This window comes from Rhincodon typus, unplaced genomic scaffold (genome assembly GCF_021869965.1).
Source record: "Rhincodon typus isolate 14 unplaced genomic scaffold, sRhiTyp1.1 hic_rhity00000639, whole genome shotgun sequence".
NCBI lineage: Eukaryota > Metazoa > Chordata > Chondrichthyes > Orectolobiformes > Rhincodontidae > Rhincodon > Rhincodon typus.
This window is the reverse complement of record NW_025966277.1, coordinates 23362-44856: the sequence shown is the minus strand read 5'-3', so window position 1 is coordinate 44856 and position 21495 is coordinate 23362. Positions and strand designations below refer to the sequence as shown.

General features: G+C 42.2%; 1 protein-coding gene across 1 annotated transcript in view; it reads left to right on the top strand.

Moving 5' to 3' along the window:
- The window catches only part of LOC125488384 (talin-1-like), a gene marked incomplete at both ends in the record, with an annotated part of 48501 nt that overhangs the window by 3761 nt on the left and 23245 nt on the right, over positions 1–21495 (top strand). Inside the window, 5 exons of the mRNA XM_048621415.1 lie at positions 12874–12963; positions 15571–15693; positions 20048–20191; positions 20306–20467; positions 20830–20970. Of these exons, the coding sequence (XP_048477372.1) occupies positions 12874–12963; positions 15571–15693; positions 20048–20191; positions 20306–20467; positions 20830–20970 (660 nt within the window). The remainder of the gene's footprint in view (positions 1–12873; positions 12964–15570; positions 15694–20047; positions 20192–20305; positions 20468–20829; positions 20971–21495) is intronic.

Sequence of the window (21495 nt, the reverse complement as noted above, 5' to 3'; positions counted from 1 at the left end):
CTGTACCCGGTGTGGCTTCCTCTACATCGGGGAAACCAAGCGGAGACTCGGGGACCGCTTTGCAGAACACCTACGCTCGGTTCGCAACAAACAACTGCACCTCCCAGTCGCGAACCATTTCACCTCCCCCTCCCATTCCTCAGACGACATGTCCATCCTGGGCCTCCTGCAGTGCCACAACGATGCCACCCGAAGGTTGCAGGAACAGCAACTCATATTCCGCTTGGGAACCCTGCAGCCCAATGGTATCAATGTGGATTTCACAAGTTTCAAAATCTCCCCTCCCCCCACCGCATCCCAAAACCAGTCCAGCTCGTCCCTGCCTCCCTAACCTGTTCTTCCTCCCACCTATCCCCTCCTCCCACCTCAAGCCGCACCTCCATCTCCTACCGACCAACCTCATCCCGCCCCCTTGACCTGTCCGTCCTCCCTGGACTGACCTATCCCCTTCCTAACTCCCTACCTACACTCACCTTTCCTGGCCCCATCCCCGCCTCTTCGACCTGTTTGTTTCCTCTCCACCTATCCTCTCCTCTATCCCTCTTCTATCCGCCTCCCACTCTCTCCCTATTTATTTCAAAACCCCCTTCCCCTCCCCCTTTTCTGATGAAGGGTCTAGGCCCGAAACGTCAGCCTCTCTGCTCCTATGATGCTGCTTGGCCTGCTGTGTTCATCCAGCCCTGCACCTTGTTGTCTCATATCCTTCAGTAGGCTCCTTGTGTCATCTTCACTGCTTGCCTTCCACCTATTTTTGTCATCTTGGTGATATTACCTTCACATTTGTTATCTAAGTCATTAATATATATAGTAAATAATTGCCCCAGCACTGATCTCTATGATACTCCACTCTTTACAGGTTGCCATCCATTTTATTTAACATTAAAATACCGATTTTATTCTAACCCTTATTAGTTAGCCAGTCATCTCTACATGCTAATGTACTACTCCCAGCACTTAAGTAGCCCTCTGTAGAGTACCTTCTCATACAAAACCTGCTGTGAGACCCTTTTCTTTCTTTTGGCTATTTGGGCTGATGTGGTTATACTTTGTCAGGACTTTGGAGCATGATTGCAGTAATTGCCAAGTACAAAGGGTGGATGATGCTGAGTTACTCTGATCAGATTTAGAAACTAATACTTCCAACACGCATTTAGATTTGTCTAAATCCATGAAGCAGCTAAATTTCCAACTGGCTAAAATAAAGCTGTCTAAACAAAATAGCTTTAAAGGGTTTTTCAAAGCACATTTTGTTTAAAACAAAATGTGCGTTCAGATTTTTGTCTGCCTGGTAAGAAAACTGGGAAAATGAGGAAGTGATACTTCAGTTGTTCAGAGCCTTGATCACACTCGATCTGAAACAGTGTCTTCAGTTTTGTATTCAAAAAGGAGGGTACTGAGCAGAGTCACCAGAATGATGCCCAGGTCTCTAAATTTAATTCTGAGGAACTAAATTGTTTAAGTTTAAATAGCTGAAATTAATTCTCAAAATATTTGTAATAATGAAGGGATTTGATACAGTATAGACTGAGAGTTTGGAGCTGCAAAACTATTCTGTTGGCAGGAGGGTGTCTTTGCAGTATAAGACATTTAAAGGGCTAATTCCTATTGTAATTGTAAACTTGGGCATTTATAATGGCAAGTACTGACTGGAAATAAATGCAGATATAATATTTTCTTAATATTGTAAGAGATTAATGAAGCCTGAACTGGAGCAATTTGGATATTCAAATAAAATAAAACTGAATACTGGAAACATGAAACAAAAATGAAAAATGCTAGACGTAGTCTGGTCCAGCTAGCATCTAATAGAGACACTAAAGAAAATTAATGTTTTAGATTGACTTTATCAAAAATAGTTACCATCTGTTCCATGGTCGTTCTCTGTTACATTTCTAAACACTTTATGGTGTTCTCAACCATCTTGTCACTGGAAGCAGCTTTTCCTTCTTAGCCATTGTCAAAAGATTCTGAACCTTCAAAGCTTTATAAGGAGAACACCTTCACCTTTACGGTGGAAAATACTTTGAATATTCCATTAATACTAAAGAATAGGTGGGGAGCAACTAAATCCCATTGCCATCATGAAGGAAGTAGTATTAGACTAATAGGACTAAAGGGAGACCAGTCCCCTGGCCCTCATGGCTTCAATTGAAGGATCCTAAAAGAGGTAGCAATTGAGATAGTGGATTCATTAGTTGTAATTTGCCAAAAATCCTCAGATTCTGAACGAGTACTAGATGATTGGAAAACTGCTAATGTGACCCCCTCCCTCCACCCATTCTTAATTGGGGAAGAGGTAAAATGTAGGTGACTACTGGCTGATTAGCCTAAGATCTATCGTTGGAAAAGTATTGGAATCAATTATTAAGGAAATAATAGAATATTTGGAAAATCATAATCTAATCAAGTAGTCAGCATGGTTTAATGGAAGGGAACTAGTGTCTGACTAATTTATTAGTTTTTTGATGTAGTCTCAACCAGAGTAGATAAAGAGCAGCCAGTAGATGTGTTGTGTTTGGAGTTCCAGAAGGCATTAGGCAAGGTACCCCATGAAAGGCTGAGTCATATAAGAGCCTAAGGTGTATTGACTTGGGTAGAGAATTGGCTAGTTGGAATAGAGGGTTCTTTTTCAGCTTGGCAACCTGTTATCTGTGGGGTTCCACAGGGATCAGTGCTGGGACCGCCACTATTTACAACATATGTTAACAACTTGGAGGAAGGAAGTGAACGTAGTGGTGGAATTTGCAGGTGGAAAAGCAAGAGTGATACAAACAGTTTACAGAGACATAGGTTAATAAATGGGCAAAAGTTGGCAAATGGAGTGTAATGTGGTAAACTGTGAAGTTGTTTAGTTTTCCCTTCCAAATTGATCAAGAGAGTAAAGTTTAAGTGGAGAAAACCTGCTGAAAGCTACAGCATAAAGAGACATTGGGGTATTTGTGCATGAAATACAAAGTTAGAACACATACTGCAGGTAATCAGGTAGATTAATGGAATGTTGGCCCTTATCTCAAGGGGACTGGAGTATGAGTGTAGCAGAATCCTTTTGCAACTGTACAAGATGCTGGTGAGACCACATCTGGAGGACTGAGAGCAGTTTTGGTCCCCTTATTTAAGGAAAGATTATTTCATTGGAGGCAGTTTAGAGAAGATTCAGTCTGATGATCCCCAGTATGGAGGGATTGTCTTTTGAGTAAATGCTAAACAAGTTGTAACTTTATTCATTGAAGAGTATAGAAAAATGAGAGATGATCTCATTGAAACATATAGGATTCTTAAAGGGTAAATCCTGAGAGGATGTTTCCCCTCATGGGAGAGTCTCAAGACCCGAGAGTACAGTCTCAGAATAAAGGGGTGCCGATTTAAGACTGAGAAAATTGAGGAATTTCTTGAGGATTGAGTGTCTTTGGAACTCCTTGGTATAGAGAGCTATGTGGGCAGAATCCTTATATATATTTAAGGCTGTGATATGGAAACAAAAAACAATACAGAACAGGAACAGGCCCTTTGACCCTCAAGCCTGCACTGCCAGGATCCCGTATCCCTCTATTCCCCTCCTATTCATGTATTTGTCCAGGGGCTTCTTGAATGCTGCTATTGTGTCTGATTCCACCACCATCTCTGTAACGCATTCCAGGCACACACCACCCTTTGTGTGAAAGACATGCCTCACACATCCCTTTCAAACTTGCCCCCTCCCTCACACTTTGAACCTGTGTCCTCTAGTGATTGATCCCTGCACCCTGGGGAAAAAGCCTCATACCTTCCACTCTATCCATGCCATTCTCAATCTTTTAAAATTCTGTCAGGTTGCTCTTCGACCTCCTGCCTTCCAGTGAAAACAAACCCGGCCTATCCAAACTTTCTTCATATCTAAAATCCCCCATACCAGGCAACATCCTGTTAAACCTTTTCCATACCCTCTCCAAAGCATCCACGTCTTTCTGGTAGTGTGGTGACCAGAACTGTATGCAATATTCTCAATGTGGCCTAACTAAAGTTTTGTAAAGCTACAGTGTAACTTGTCTATCCTTATACTCAATGCCTTTTCCAATGAAGGCAAGCATGCCATAGGCCTTTTTTACTACCTTATCTACTTGCGCTGCCACCTTCAGTGATCTGTGGACCTGCACACCCAGATCCCTCTGCATACCAATACTGCTAAGGGTTCTGCTAATTCACTATAATTTCCACCTGCACTTGACTTCCAAAACGCATCACCTCACATTTATCTGAATTAAACTTCATTTGCCATTTTTCTGCCTGTGCCTCCAACTGACCTATATCCTGCTGTATCCTCTGAGAATCCTCCTCACTATCTGCAACTCCACCTCTTAGTATTGTCTGCAAACTTCCTAATTAGACCAGCTATGTTTTCTTCTAAATTGTTTATGTAGACCACGAACAGCAGAGGTCCCAGCACTGATCCTTGTGAAACACCCTGAGTCTCAACCCTCCATTCCGAAAGGCATCCTTCCACCACTACCCTCTATTTCCTATGACTGAGCCAGTTCTATCTGCATTTTGCCAGCTCACTCCGATACCTAGTTACTTGACCTTTTGTACCAATCTGCCACGAGGGACCTTGTCAAAGGCTTCACTGAAGTCCATGTAGACAACATCAACCCAAGTCCATTCGCTTCTAAATGCGTATAGATCCTGTCCCTGAGAATCTCTTCTAATAATTTCCCTACCACCGATGTGAGACTCACGGGCCTGTAATTTCCAGGATTATCCCTGCTGCCCTTCTTAAACAATGGGACAACATTGGCTATTCTCCAGTCCTCTGGGACCTCACTTGTGGCCAAAGAGGATACAAAGGTTTGTGTCAATGCTGTAGCAATTTGTTCTCTTGCCTCCCTCAATACTTTGAGATAGGCCTCAGGACCTGGGGACTTGTCTATCTTAACTTTTTTTTTAAGATGCATGACACTTCTTTCTCTTTAGTAGCAACTTGGCTTAAAAACTAGACAGTCCCTTCCCGGAGATCATCCTCCAACAATTCCTTCTGTTTGGTGAATACTGACACAAACTATTTGTTTAGGACCTCACATTCTTCTCGCTCCACGCACCGATTCTCTCCTTTGATCTTGAGTGGACCAACCCTTTCCCCGGATACCCTCTTGCTTTTTATATATGTCTAAAAAGCTTTGAGATTTTCCTTAATCCTGTTTGCTAATGACTTGTCATGACCCCTTTTAGCCCCTCTAATTCCTTGTTTACATTTTTTCCTACTTATATACTTCAAGGGCTTCATCAGTTTGCATCCTCCTAGACCTTACACATGCTTTCTTTTTCTTTCTGACCAGGGTCATAACATCCCTGGTCATCATTGCCATACCTATCCTTCATTCTTGCAGGAATGTGCTACTCCTGAATTCTTATCAACTGCCGTTTGAAATACTCCCACATGTCCGATGTAGATTTACCCCTAAACGGCCACTTCCGATCAAAATTCTCCATTTCCTGCCTAATATTGAAGTAGTTCACCTTCCCCAAATTTAACACCCAGGACTGCTGTTATCCCCATCCGTGCGTGTCTTAAAACTCACGGTATTATGGTCACTACTCCCGAAATGCTCCTCCATTGAAACTTCATTCACCTGGCAATGCTCAATTCCCGAAACCAGGTCCAGTATAACCCCTTCCCTGGACTATTTAATTTGTTGTTACAGTGTGGAACTAGAGGAACACAGCAGGTCAGGCAGCATCAGAGGAGCAGGAGAGTCGACATTTTGGGCCTAGACCCTTCTTCAGGACTTCATTAGGTCCTAATGAAGGGTCTAGGCCCGAAATATCGATTCTCTTGCTCCTCTGATGCTGCCTGACCTGCTGTGTTCCTCCAGCTCCACACCGTATTGACTCCAACTCCATCATCTACAGTTCTTGCTATCTCCGAGTGGACTATTTACATATTGTGTCAAGAATCCCTCCTGAATGGTCCTTATAAATTCTGCCCAGTCTAAGCCCCTAGCATATAGCGAGTCCCAGTCAATGTAGTTGGAAGTTAAAATCATCCACCACAACAACCCTGCTGTTTTTTTACCTCTTTCCAAAATCTGTCGACATATTTTCTCCTTATCTCCCGCTGGCTGTTGCGAGGCCAGCAGTATACCCCCAACATTGTGATTTCACCTTTCCTATTCCCGAGTTCTCCCCATGTTACCTCGCTGCAGGAGTCCTCTGATGTATCCTCCCTCAGGACTGCTTGAGATGCTCCTTTACCGGTAATGCAACTCTCCCCACCTCTCTTACCTCACTTTCCATCACGCCTGAAACATTTAAAGCCTGGGACATTCAACTGCAAATCCTGTCCCTCTTTCAGCCAAGTGTCTGTAATTGCAATAATGTCATAGTTCCAAGTACTAACCAAAGTTCTAACTTCATCTATCTTGCCTATTATACTTCTCGCATTGAAACACACGCATTTCAGACCACCTCCCCTGTTCTTTTCGGCAGCGTTTCCCAGCCTGTTGTTCTTAGTTATGTTTGCCTTGGTTTCTACGTCTCCATCAATTTTTCTGCATCCACTACCCTACTCCTCTGGTTCCCATTCCCCTGCCGCACTAGTTTAAACCCTTCCCAACCACTCTACCAAGTAACCCTCAAGGACATCAGTCCTGGTCCTGCCCAGGTGTAACCCCTCCAGTTTGTACAGGTTCCACCTACCCAAAACCGTTCGCAATGCGCCACAAATCTGAAACCCTCCCCCTTGCACCATTTTTTAGCCACATGTTCATCCTATATATCCTGCTGTTTCTACTCTGACTAGCTCCTGGCACTGGTAGTAATCCTGAGATAACAACTACCTTTTGAGGTCCTACATTTGAACGTTCTTCCTAGTTCTCTATATTCTTTTAGGTTCTTAAAAAAAGGGATGAGGTCCTATGTCATTAGTACCAACATGTACCATGACAATTGTTCACCCTCCCCTTCCAGAATGTCCTGCACCCACTCTGAGACATCAAGCACCAAGGAGGCAACACACTATCCTGGACTCTCTTTTGCAGGCACTGAAATGCCTACCTATTCCCATTAGAATTGAATCCTCTGTAACTGTAGCATTTCAATGTCCATCTCTGTCTCCCTCTGCAGCAGAGCCAACCATGGTGCCATGAATTTGACTGCTGCCGTTATCCCCTGAGAGGCCATTCCCCTCAACGGTATCCAGAACAGTATATCTGTTCTGCAAGGGAATAGCCACTGGAGATTCCTGCATTGCCTGCTTAGCCCTCCTGCTCTGCCTGGTGGTTACCATTCCCTTCCTGTCTGTGGTGTCTGAGTCTGCAGTGTGATCACCTCTCTACGTGCTATCCACAACATTCTCTACGTCGCTAATGCTCCACAGTATCCCCAGACGCCACTCCAATTCCAAAGCTCCGGCTTCTAGGAGCTGCAGCTAGAGACACTTCTTGTGCACATGCAGGTCCCAGACACTGGAAATGTGCCTGGCTTCCTACATCAAGCAAGCAGAGCAGGCTACTATCGGGGGCTCTCTTGCCATGTCTTGGCTCTTTAACTTTATTAGTCCTTACAATGTTAAATACTTTTAATACTAAGCTGAAGCTTCTGATGCTCTCTGTTCCGATAACAACAATTTCTCAAAACTTACATAGAACATATGAACGTAGAGCAGTACAGCACGGTACAGGCCCTTCGGCCCACGATGTTACGCCGACCTATTATCCTACTAAGATCAATCTACCCTGCATACCCTACATTTTACTATCCTCCATGTGCCTAACCATGAGTCGCTAAAAAGCCTCTAAAGTATCTGAATCCGCTACCACTGCCGGCAGCGCATTCCACACACCCACCACACTCTGTGTAAAGAACCTACCTCTGACATCTCCCCTATACCTTCCTCCATGCCCCCTTGTAATAGTCATTTCTGCCCTAGGAAAAAGTCTCTGACTATCCACTCTATTTATTTATGCCTCTCGTCATCTTGTACACCTCTATCAAGTCACCTCTCATCCTTCTTCGCTCCAATGAAAAAAGCCCTAGCTCCCTCAACCTTTCCTCAAGATCTGCCCTCCAGTCCAGGCAGCATCCTGGTAAATTTCCTCTGCACCCTCTCTAAGGCTTCCACATCTTTCCTATGATGAAGTGACCAGAACTGAACACTATATCCCAAGTGTGGTCTAACCAGAGTTTTATTGACCTGCAGCATAACCTCACGGCTCTTAAACTCAATTCCCCTGCCAATGAAAGCCAACACACCATACGGCTTCTTTACAACCCTATCAACTTGGTTAGCAGCTATGGACATGGACCCCGAGATCCCTCTGTTCCGCCACACTGCCAGGAATCTTGCCATTAACCCTGTATTCTGCATTCAAATTCAACCTTCCAAAATGAATCACTCCACACTTTTCTGGGTTGAACTCCATCTGCCACTTCTTTGCCCGGCTGTGCATCCTGTCAATGTCCCGTTGCAACCTACAACAGCCCTCCGCTGTCCACAACTCCTCCAACTTTCGTGTCATCGGCAAACTTACTATCCCACCCTTCCACTTCCTCATCCAAGTCGTTTATAAAGATCACAAAGAGCAGAGGTCCCAGAACAGATCCCTGCAGAACACCACTGTTCACCAATCTTCAGGCTGAATACTTTCCATCAATTACCACCCTCTGTCTTCTATTGGACAGGCAGTTTTGTATCCAGATAGCCAAATTTCCCTGAATCCCATGCCTCGTTACTTTCTGAATGAGCCTACCATGTGGAACCTTATCAAATGCCTTGCTAAAATCCATATACACCACATCCACTGCTCTACCTTCATCGAAGTGTTTTGTCACATCCTCAAACAATTCAATTAGGCTTGTGAGGCATGACTTGCCCCTCACAAAGCCATGCTGACTATTTCTAATCAAACTGTGCTTTTCCAAATAATCATAAAAACTATCTCTCAGAATCCTCTCCAATAATTTGCCCACCACAGAAGTAAGACTGACTGGTCTGTAATTTCCAGGATTATCCCTATTCCCTTTCTTGAACAAGGGAATGATACTTGCCACCCTCCAATCTTCTGGACAGCGAGGACGCAAAGATCATCGCCAAAGGGGTAGCAATGTCTTCCCGTAGTAACCTTGGGTATATCCCGTCTGGCACCACTTATCTATCCTCATGTTTTTCAAAATTTCTAGCATATCCTCCTTCCTAACATCAACCTGTTTGAGCAAATCTGCCTGTTTCCTGCTGTCCTCACAAACGTCAAGGTCCCTCTCACTGGTGAATACTGAAGCAAAGTATTCATTAAGGACCTCCCCTACCACCTCTGACTTTGCGCACAAGTTCCCTCCACTATTCCTGATTGGCCCTACCCTCACTGTGGCCATCCTCTTGTTCCTCACATAAGCATAGAACGCCTTGGGGTTTTCCTTGATCCTACCAGCCAAGGTTTTCTCATATCCACTTCTAGCTCTCCTAAGTCCATTCTTCAGTTCCTTTCTGGCTACCTTCTAGATCTCTAGAGCCCTGTCCGATCCTTGCTTCCTCAACCTTAAGTATGCTTCCTCCTTCCTCTTGACTAGGTGTGCCACATGTCTTGTCATCCAGGGTTCCTTCACCTTACCATCCTTTCCTTGCCTCAGTGGGACAAACCTATCCAGTACTTGTCGCAACTGCTCCCTAAACAACCTCCACATTTCTGTCATGCATTTCCTTGAGAACATCTGATCCCAATTAGTGCTCCATAGTTCTTGCCTAATAGCATTTGTAATTCCCCTCCTCGAATTAAATACTTTCCCGTACTGTCTGCTCCTATCCCTCTCCATGACTATAGTAAAGGTCAGAGTTGTGATCACTATCACCAAAATGCTCTCCCACAGAGAGATCTGACACCTGACCTGGTTCGTTGCCAAGCACCAAATCCTATATGGCCTCACCTCTAGTCGGCCTATCTACATAGCGAGTCAGAAATCCTTCCTGGACACACCTGACAAAATCTGCTCCATCCAGACTTTTGCAAGTAGGAGGTTCCAGTCTATATTAGGGAAGTTGAAGTCACCCGTGACAACAACCCTATTACTTCTGTACCTTTTCCAAAATTTGTCTCCCAATCTTTTCCTTGGTGTTGCTATTGGGGGGTCTATAGAAAACTCCCAATAAAGGCTGACTGCTCCTTTCCTGTTTCTGACTTGCACCCATACTGACTCAGTGGAGAAACCCTCCTGCACTACCTCTCTTACTGTTACTCACCAACAACAGTTTCCAGGAACAGTTTAGGCTTGTGCCCATTTACCCACTGGAACTCTCACTGCCGACCTTCCTCATGATATTCTGTCTCCTCTGAACCTTGCCTCTTTTTTGGTTAGAGGAAAGAGGAGGGATGGAAACACTACAGTAATGTAATGTCTGGGGCTAACCGTTCCTTAACAGCAGGTTCTTCCATGATACCCTTCACGTTCATGTTAACTGTGAAGTCTGCTTCCAGAATGCAGCATATTTTTGATCAGTAGGAGAATTAAGAGTTATGGGGAAAATGTAGGAAAAGTGGACATACGGAATGTTAGATCAGCCATGATCCTGTTGAATGGTGGAACAGGCTGGAGAAGCCAAAAGATCTACTTCTGTTCAAATTCCTATGGCCGTATGGCCTTTTACAAGCAAAACTTTGAAATTCTGTCCTATAATCCCGAGCTACAGGTCATTAATATATATCAACAAGAGCAGTGGCCATAATACAAATCCTTGGGAAACACCTCTCTCTATATGCTTGCAGTGTAGGGGGATAAAAGCTTCACCGTTCTGTTTTCTGTCATTTTAAACAATTTAGTAACCACGCTGTGCTGTCCCTTTTAAATGTATAACTTTTGAAAGTGGAACAGAGGCTTTTGTTTATCAAGTTAAGCTGACCAAATAAATTTGTTTTCTCTTAATTGTGCATGAATTTTTTTAAAACAAATATTCAATTGCTACCAATTTGACATCCTGATACTGGTAATCAGTAATAGTAATCAGTGGAAATAGCTAAAACTCCTCTTTTGGTAATATAAGCCGATTTGAGACTGGCTGACTTTCTTGTTGATTAATCAAGTTCTGTGGCACTTATTTGGATAGAGGAAGAAATGCCTCGTGCATCTGGTGTGTGTGGGCTGTGACCGAGAAAAGTTACAGCTATTTTTATATTGAGACTGTTTGGATCACAATTGATTTCACACAAATAATTGTAACCAGAAGAAAAAGCAGGGTTAAAAATAAAATGACTCTTAGAATTCTCCAAACAGCAGCTCTAGAAGATTTTAACTTCTGGATTTCAGCTGACTGCAGGAAGCATGTGTTGCGGATGTTCATTCTCACTTGGTAGAGTCAGTAGAAAACCAGCTTACGGTTAGTCACCTGTAGTTGTTTGTATTATATGTATTTTGTCAATTGCTTATGTTCTTTCAGCAGTAAAACCAAAACCAACAATATGCATGTTTTAAAAATTATTCATGTGATGTGGGCATCTGGGGATAGAACAGCATTTATTGCCCACCCCTAGTTGCCCATGAGACAGTTGTAGTGAACTGCTACTGTACATTTGGTGTAGATAGACCCACAATGCATTAGGAAGAGAGTTCCAGGATTTTGCCCCAGTGACACAGTGGTATGTTTTCAAGTAAGAATCGAGAATGGCTTGGAAAAGAACTTGCAGGTGGTAGTGTTCCTATGTCTGCTGCCCCTATTCTTTTAGATGGTAGTGGTTTAGTGGTTTTAGGTTTGGAAGGTGCTTTCTGAGGAACATGGGTGAATTTTTGCAGTGCATCTTGTCGAAGGTGCACAATGTTACTACCAAGCAATGGAGGGAGAGAATGTCTGTGGCTGTCGTGCCAGTCCAGCATGGTGTCAACTCCTTGGGTATTTTTGGAGCTGCACCCATCTAGACAAGTGGAAAGTGATGCTTCTCAATCCTGATTTGCACCTTGTAGATAGAGGATAAGCTTTGGGGAGTCAGAAGGTGAGTCACTCGCCGGATTGACCTGCTTTCAAAGCCACAATGTTTATAGTTAGTCCAGCTCACTTTCTGGTCAGTGGTAACCCCCAGAATATTGATAGTGGAGGATTTAGTGACCAGAAGCCATTCAATGTTGCTGGCACGTGTGCAGTACAAATGTTATTTGCCAGTTGTCAGCCCAAACCAGGGTATTCTCCAGATCTTGCTGCATTTGGACATGTTTCAGTATCTGAGGAGTCATGAAGAGTGCTGAACATTGTTCCATTATCAGTGAGCAATTTTCCACATTCAGGTAACTGCCAGTATTGTAGCTGTACTGGGAAAGCTTGTCTAGGTGTGTGGCAAGTGCTAGGACGCGCTGCTTCAGCACGATTGTCAAAATGTTGTCAGAACCAATATATATTACAGTATGCAGTGCCTCCAATCATTTCTTGGTACCATGTGGAGTGAATTGAGTTGGCTGGGGACTGGCATGTGTGATGTTGGGAACCTCTCGTCAGTCTCCAAATTGCTTTAGATTACAAATAGGGGAGTTTTGGCTATTTCCCCTGATTTTTATTACTGATTACTCTTGTAAGGATGTCAAATTAGTAGCAATTGAATATTTGTTTTTCAAGAAAATCATGCTGGAATCTTCCAGTAGGCTCAATTTTCTCTTCCCTCTTGTCCGCTATCCCAATTGTTTTATCACATTTAAAAGGCCATTTGCATAGTTAACAAATTTGAGAGATCTAAGGGTTAAGCCAAATTTAATTCACATCAGTCCTTTGAGTAAGTTGGTTTACATAACTGTAAAATTAATTAAAATTAGCAATGAATAACAATTATACTGTGCTTAGCAGTAGTACCAGACAAATGTGTTGCTATGATGTATTTTCTTGGTTCCTCTTCATGTGAAATATCATGGAAACCTGAAATATTTTTCTTACAGACTGTCCGAGGAATGCTGGATCATCCCACTGAGGCCGTCAATGATTTGTCTTACTTTGATTGCATTGACAGTGTAATGGAAAATTCCAAGGTATGTATGTGGATACTTTAGAAAAGTCAATTGTTCTTTGATGAGCACACATTAGTTACTGACCAGATCAGTTTTACCAAATTGTTTGACAATTGTTTTAGTTAACTCTGGAATACATGCTCATGGATATATTAGTAACAAAAAAGTATTTTTTTCCTTATTACTGGCACTTTATGTTAACTCTTACTGCATGATTCAAATTCTCTAAGATTAACTGAGTATACTTTTAGAAATTTGGTACTGTAGAACATAAGTGCTGGAAAAATATACTTTTGTTGAAACCTTTCATCTTTCACTTAGCAGGGCAATTTGCAAGAAATACCAATGTAAAGGCAAAATAAAGTTAATACTGTATGAGAAGAGAGTACTAATTGGTAGACAAGTGGACTGTGATTAGTAGAGGTATTACTAATAGGGAATGTATCAGATAGGCAATGACTGACAATTAACTGCTAAAATTTGTTTATATTTTAAACTCATCAGGTTAACTCAGATTGTTCAAGATATTTCCCTGTGAAGTAAACAAGAAAACAACTGTCAGTTATTTTGTTGAGTTGAAACAAATCCAGTATGTGTACGTGTTTTTCCTGTGTGCTACAACAGGATACTTGGTATTAATATATGTAGCTTCTTGAACACACAGATGCACCATCACAGTGAGAGTCCGACTGGCAATCCTAAATTGGTGTCAGGCACTTTTTTTACACATTAAAATGCTATCACTTGTAGGCATTGTTCAGTTTTGCAAGCATGTGCTGGTTAGACACAGCATGCTACTTGTTGCAAGCAAATGAAAGGAAATGCTGTTGATACAATCCACCAGCACTGAAATTCATGTACCACATGGTTCATAGAATTATACAGTGCAGAAGAGGCCATTTAGCCCATCAGGTCTGTGCTGCCAAATGTTTGGTAGTCTTAATATCTTTTTGACTTGAAGGCAGCATCATGTTCGTGGTGAGCAATCATATCACTACTGCAGAGCAGCAGCATGAAGCAGGTGGCTTTACCTGTAGCTCAAGCCTTTCTTGCAAATTATCCTGATGAGTACAAAATGAAAAGCTTCAACAAAATGCCTTTTTCTTTTCAGCAAATCATAAGCATATTTTACCCAAATTTTGTAGATGTTCTCGCTACACATCCTAGTATTTCAGGGAACCTGAAGTCCCCTTGTTTTAGTGTATTTGTTTATATAAACAAGACTATACAAGAAGTAGGTAGATGGAGAATTGCATGGGACCAGGTGAGCTACTTTTGAGCCTGCTCTGTCATTTTCTAAACCATTGGCAGCCCACATTAATCCCAAGTTACCTCCCACACTTCACATTCCTTCAGGCATAAGTAATCATAATCTTTTAAACACATGATTTCATCACATCTGTGGGCTACAAAACAATGCATTTCATGTTCGTGCTAAGTGATTTTTCATGAATTTGCTTAAAAGGCTTATTCCAACTTCAAGAAGAAAATCTTCTGTCCTGTATTCTCCTGCATTCTTTGTCATTTTTACCCTTCGTTTCTAAGGTCTAAACGAAACCACCTTGCTCTCTAAAGAATGCAGCTTCCTTATCAAAGGCATTTTATATCTTGAAAATAAGTCAAAAGACTTCAGAATCTTTTGAAAGTGCAGTCACTGTTAAATGCCAGCCAAATGCAGCAAGACTCTCAGACAAGAAATTAGGTAAATAACTGGTGACAATAATAAAGAATGTTGGCCAGGACACTTAAGTAACACTTGGCACCTCTTTGGTCTATACCATGAGATCTTGACCAGCTAAACAAGAAAATAGAGCCTCCATTTCTTCTCAATCCAATGAAGAAAATTCTCTTGCTACACTTACCTTCCTTGTGAGTTATTAGCATATTCCTCTTAAATTCCCTCACTCCAACTGGAAGGGCTACTCCAAAAAAAAATCCAACTAAACTTTGTGTCTTTAAGGTATATCTTCCTTGTTGTTCCCATCATTGCCTGAAGGAATTTAAGAAAGATTAACTTCACAACAGTTTCACTTAATTTCCAAATTGTGTACAATGGAAAGGCAAAAGTTTTGATCGTGTCCATTTTGGTATTGAGAGAAAGAACTGATCTTCGATCGGGTGCTTTTCACTTTAATTCTCCTTCTGAAATGGAACCGTTTTAACATATTTTCCATTTATGTATCAACTGTGGGTGAGTGCTTACAAAGTCACCTCTGAGTCACAGGGTTCTGGATTTAAGCTCCACTTCAGGACTTGAACACAGAAATCAAGGTTGATGATATATATGGAGGGATCAGTACGCTGCCATAGGTGCTAATTTTAGAATGAGATGTTAAACTAAGGCTCTATTTATCCATACAGTTAAATGTGAAACATCCCATAATACTACTTTGAAGAGTAAGGGAGTGCTCTGGTCAATGTTGACTGCCTCCAAGCAACATTAAAAAATTGGATTATGTGATCAATGTGAAAGTTAGGCTGTTTGTTCTGTGCAAATTAGTGGCTATGTTTCTTGCATTATAACAGTGACTTCGGTTTATTAATTCTTCTCTGGCTACAAAGTGTTTTGGGACATCTGGTGGTCATGAAAAGCACTACATAAATGCAAGTTGTTTTCAAATTTTCTAGGTTCTGGGAGAGGCAATGACTGGAATCTCTCACAATGCCAAGAACAGTGATCTACCAGCATTTGGCGATTCAGTAAGCACTGGTTCCAAAGCTTTGTGTGGACTTACAGAAGCAGCTGCTCAGGTAAATATATGCGGAAATGATGTATGAGTTGCATGTAAAGAACTGCTTGGAGGTTATTGGGGGCAGTGTTCAGTATGGTCTTTTAAATGTATAAGTTGCATCTATATGAAATTCATAACTTTACAACCATAGATTACTGCACAGAAGTTGATTATTTAGCATATTATAATCTGTGACAACTATTTGTCGAGCAATGCACAACTGCTGATGCTGTCCTGTGCACATTCATGTCTGTCATGCTCTGCTTCTCGTTGATATCCCTTTACAAATTAAACTAGATGGAATATTCACTTTTTCAGTTACTTTGTAGTGAAATATTCCTGTTTCAGCAACTTTACAGAAATGTTACTTTGCCGTACTCTTCATCTTGTGATGATCTTAATTTTAATTGACGGCTCCCCATCTCTGACTTCTCAACCAAGTACAATAGCCTAGTAAAACTCTTCATGATTTTTAAAATCTTTTATTAAATCTTAGTTCTCTATTCTTTAGGGGACATAACCCCAATATCCTGTATCGCCTCAGTTTTCTTTTAGTGAGTTTAAATTGTACCTGCTACATAGCTTTAATGTTCTGCCTGCTATGTACACTACACCAGTTTTTTACACTTTTTTTTTAATGCATATACCTTATGTAAATTCAAACTTCTATTGGCCTTTTTATGGCCATCTGTGTGTAGTTCTGATTATCAAGACCCTTCAGTAGATTTCCTGCAAATGTAAACGTGTGTTCTTTATGGCTTTTAAAAATCTATTAACACTCAATTATTTAACTGAATTGTGTCAAACACATTTTTACTTATTCCAATAATCTGTCTGTCATCCCAAGTCTTTTAAATTATTTTTCACTGTTTAGAAATCTACCTAAATTTGTAGTATTAACAAATTTAAGAATTATGCTCCTTTATACCCGAGTCTAAATCATCAGGATGCATCAATTAGGTAAACTATTCACTTGATCAAATACAGCTTACTATCATTTTTGACTGTCCTTAATGAAATGCATTTCTGAAGGAATATTACATTTTTCTGAATTTTATATTCGGAGAATAGCTACAACACAGGCAGAGTCATTCTGCCTATTACATTCTGGGTCCCTGCAAGAGAAACGTGATTTTCTCACTGTCGACGTGATATTAGTCGCCTCAATTTCTCTGCACCCCCCCTTCCACCCCCTCACCAAATCCAACCTGTCTCCCTCTGAACTGACTACACTCCATGCACTTAGATCTAACCCTGACTTTGTTATTAAGCCTGCCGATAAGGGTGGTGCTGTTGTAGTCTGGTGTAATGACCTCTACATTGCAGAGGCTGAACACCAGCTCTCAGATACCTCCTCCTATCTTCCCCTGGACCGTGACCCCATCATGACATATCAGGCCATTGTATCTTCTACAGTAACTGATCTCCTTTCATCTGGTGACCGCTCCCCTACCCCTCACCCCCCCCCACCCACTGTTTCCAAGCTGGTAGTCGCACAGCTCGCTTGTACCTCCTTCCAAAAATCCACAAACAGGACTGTTCGGGCAAAACCATTGTTTCAACCTGCTCCTGGCTCTCGGAACTCATCTCTTCCTACCTTGACAGTCTTCTCTCCCCTGGTCCAATCCCTGCCCACATACATCCATGATTCCTCTGGTGCTTTATGCCAGATTCAAAACTTCCAGTTTGCAGGTTCCAGCCGCCTCCTCTTTACCATGGGCATGCAGTCCCTTTACCAGGAGGGTCTCGGGGCTCTCTGCTTTTTCTGAGAGCACAGACCTGAACTGTCGCCATCCAGCACCATCCTCCTCCGCTTGGCCGAGCTCACGCTCACCCTCCCCCTCAACAGCTTCTCTTTTAACTCCTATCATTTTCTTCAGGTCAGAGGGGTGGCCGTGGGTACCTGCATGGGCCCCCCTTCTTCGTGGGTTACGTGAAACATTCCTTGTTCCAGTCCTATTCTAGCCCCCACCCATAACTCTTCCTCCGATATATCGATGATATCATTGGTATCTGGTACTGCTTACCTCTCTCATCCAGAATTGGAAAAGCTCATCGATTTCGCTACCGATTTCCACCCTGCCCTCACTTTCACCTGATCTATTTCTGACTTCTCCCTTCCCTTCCTCAACATCTGTTTCCATTTCTGGGTATAGTCTGGCCACTAATATCTATTACAAACCCACTGACTCCCACAGCTACCTGAACTGTACATCCTCACACCCTGCTTCCTATAAAGACTCTATCCCATTCTCTCAGTTCCTCCGTCTCCGTCACATATGCTCGGATGTGGCTAACTTCGACAAGGGAGCCTCTGAACTGTCCATTTTCTTCTTCAACCGAGGATTCTCCAGCACTGTTGTCGACAGGGCCCTCAACTGGGTCTGACCCATCTCCCGCACCTCCGCCTTCATCCCCTCTCTTCCCTCACTTGTCCACCTTCCGCAGGGACTGTTCCCTCCGGGGCACCCTGGTCACTCTTCCTTCACCACCAACATCCCCCACAGTCTCATGGCACCAGCACCTTCACCTGCCACCTACTTCCTCCCTCCCCACTATACAAGGGCCCAAACATCCCTTCCAGGCGAAGCAACACTTTACCTGCCCTTGCCAGAATCAAGTCTACTGCATTTCATAGAATCCCTACAGTGTGGAAACAGGCCATTCGGCCCAACAAATCCACACCACCTCTCTGAAGAGCATCCCACCCTTACTCATTCCCCTACCCCTGCATTTCCCCATGTCTAACCCAAACATCCCTGGACACTACCGGCAATTTCACATGGCCAATCCACCTAGCCTGCACATCTTTGGACTGTGGGCAGAAACCGGAGCACCAGGAGGAAACCCATGCAGACACGGGGTGAATGTGCAAACTCCACCCCGTGAATTGAACCTGGGTCCCTGGTGCTGTGAGGCAGCAGTGCTAACCACTGAGCCACCGTGCCGCCCTATTTGCTGCTCACAATGTGGTCTCCTCTACACTGGGGAATTGAAGCGTAGACTGACTGCTTCGCAGAACATCTACGTTCTGCTCATAAAAAAAGACCCTGATCTTTCGGTTGCCTGCCACTTCAACACACCACCCAGTTGCCTGGCCAACATCTCTGTTTCAGGCTTGCTGCAGTGTTTCAGCAAAGCTCAACGCAAGCTGGAAGAACAACATCTCACTTTCCACTTGGGGACCCTGCAGCCCTCTGGACTCAATATCGAGTTCAGTAATTTTGGGGCCTAAACTCTTCCATGTTCTAGCCCTTAACACCACACACCAGGCCTTGTTATCTCACAACCTGCCATTACACGCTACCTATTGTTAGTCACTAACAGTCCCCATTCACAACTATTTACCCTCCTAGCCAGATCGTTATCAACCCCTTTGTCTATCTAACTGCTCTTCTCTCTCTTCAGGCTGTGTCCCATCGTTTACTCCCTACCCCGTCCCCCTCCCCCTCCCTATTTTCTGCATATAAATCAACATTTTCCCAGCTGCCTTCAGTTCTGAGGAAGGGTGACCGAACTGAAACATTAAAGCTGATTTTCGTACTTCACAGATGCTGCCAGACCTGTTGAACTTTTCCAACAACTTCTGTTTTTGTTCTTTGATTTACAGCATCCACAGTTCTTTCGGTTTTGATGATTTTCTCACTCTCTCCAGCTTCCCTCTTCCCCCACCCCCCACCCTCCTCCATGGCCCTGCATTTTTCTGACCTAAATGTGGCAACCTTAATACATTTTCTTCATCTGAATAAGTAACTAATCTAGTGCAGTGACAAATAATGTCAATTCAACTAGGAGCTTTACATTAAGGATTGTCATTTCAAGAGTAGAATAATGGCAGTATTCTTAACATTCAACTTAATTCAAACTGAAATATTTGCAAATGAAAGTAGGTGAAAGCCTTAAATATATACCATATATTTAAAGCAGAATTAATTTTTAAAAATCTTTAACCTCTTAGCTAGTAGCCATTGTCATCTAGGCATCAGCTATGTGTTTATTTACTTGATACCATTATCCTTTGTACTGAGTGATTCACAGATACTGGAAAATGAATTGTTGCATTGACCAGAAGTATGAACAGAAAATTTGTACTTCAGATCATTTCGTTGATTAACTAAGCTAAAGGTCCCTGTACCCTTCCTTTTACTTTGCCAATTTTGTTTAGCACAAGCATTACCATGTTGTATTGCCATGTGACATTCCTGCAGGATGTGAACATTTAGCCAGTCTGATAAAAGGGAACTGAAATTTGATTGTTCACTTTTTATAACTGCAAGATTGAAGATAGCAAGAAACTTACGAGGAGACAGAAATTTGACAATTATATTTGTCTAAATATGACCTCATAACCGTTTCTAAATTTTAACCCCCAGGCAGCATACCTTGTAGGAATCTCCGATCCCAATAGCCATGCAGGTCAGCAAGGATTAGTAGACCCAGCGCAGTTTGCACGAGCTAATCAAGCGATCCAAATGGCTTGTCAGAACCTAGTAGATCCAGCCTGCATTCAGTCACAGGTAATGTCAATTCTTGTTATCCTATTGAAACTTTTATCTCTACAGTAAATTTGCTTTCAAAGCACCATAGATGATTGAGGAAGTTTTGGGCTCACATGTTTTTTCTCAATTTAGGTCTTGTCTGCTGCCACTATTGTTGCAAAACATACTTCTGCCTTGTGCAACGCCTGCCGTCTCGCTTCATCCAAGACGTCCAACCCTGTTGCTAAGAGACAGTTTGTTCAATCAGCGAAGGAGGTGGCGAATAGTACGGCCAACCTCGTGAAAGCAATCAAGGTATCTCCTGGAAAATTCTTCCTCAAAGATGAATATGGTCTTTGTAACAGCTTGTATACTCTTTAGTCAACTAGTGATGAAATGACCACACAAAAGTCACTCTTATTTCTTAGAGTTACTGCTCAGTTAGAATGTGGTGGATTTATTAGAGCTCCATGTTCTGCCCTCGGATTTGCAGAGTCTGATCCATTAGAGACTAATGTAATTGAAAAATTGGTGCATTTTAATACTAAAAAATAACATAGTCTAATCTGTAAAATGAAAGTAACTGCTTATTTTTAATATGGACATAATTTACTACTTTGGACATTTTGCCAAACCTGGAACAATTTAACACCTTTTTTCTTTTTGTGTTAACATAGGCACTGGATGGTACATTCACAGAAGAAAACCGTGAGAATTGCCGAGCTGCAACAGTTCCTCTAATTGAAGCAGTGGAGAATCTGACAGCATTTGCTTCCAACCCAGAGTTTGTCAGTGTTCCAGCTCAGATTAGTCCTGAGGTACATTATCAACAAAACTAGTTCCATCTTGTATAAAAAGAAATTCGATGACTCACATGGAAATCAAGTGTCTTCATCTGTAATTATAAGAATGCGCAAATCTTCAAGTCGATCCTGTAACCATTGGCCAAAAATGCTAGTGTTGATAGATTCTCATGCCACCTCAAATTATGATTTTTCTATCTAATTGGTGCAGGCAACAATAATAATTTAAGTGCTGTGGTAATAGAGACAAAGAATGTAAATGTCAATACCCTGTTTAGTTTTAGATGTATTTATCTCTAATGTAGTATTGAAATGTCTTAATTTTAAGATTCTGAGCAGTCTTGGCAGGATAGGCCCTGAATGATTGTTTTCCCTGCTTGTGAAATCTAGAACATAATGGCACAGTTCAAGGATACCAAGTCATCAATTTAGTATTGAGATAAGAAGTATCTGCACTTGAGTTGTAAATATTTGGAGTTCCCTATTCCAGAGGATTATGGATCCTCCATAATTGTGTAGATTTCTGACTGAGGTAGACAG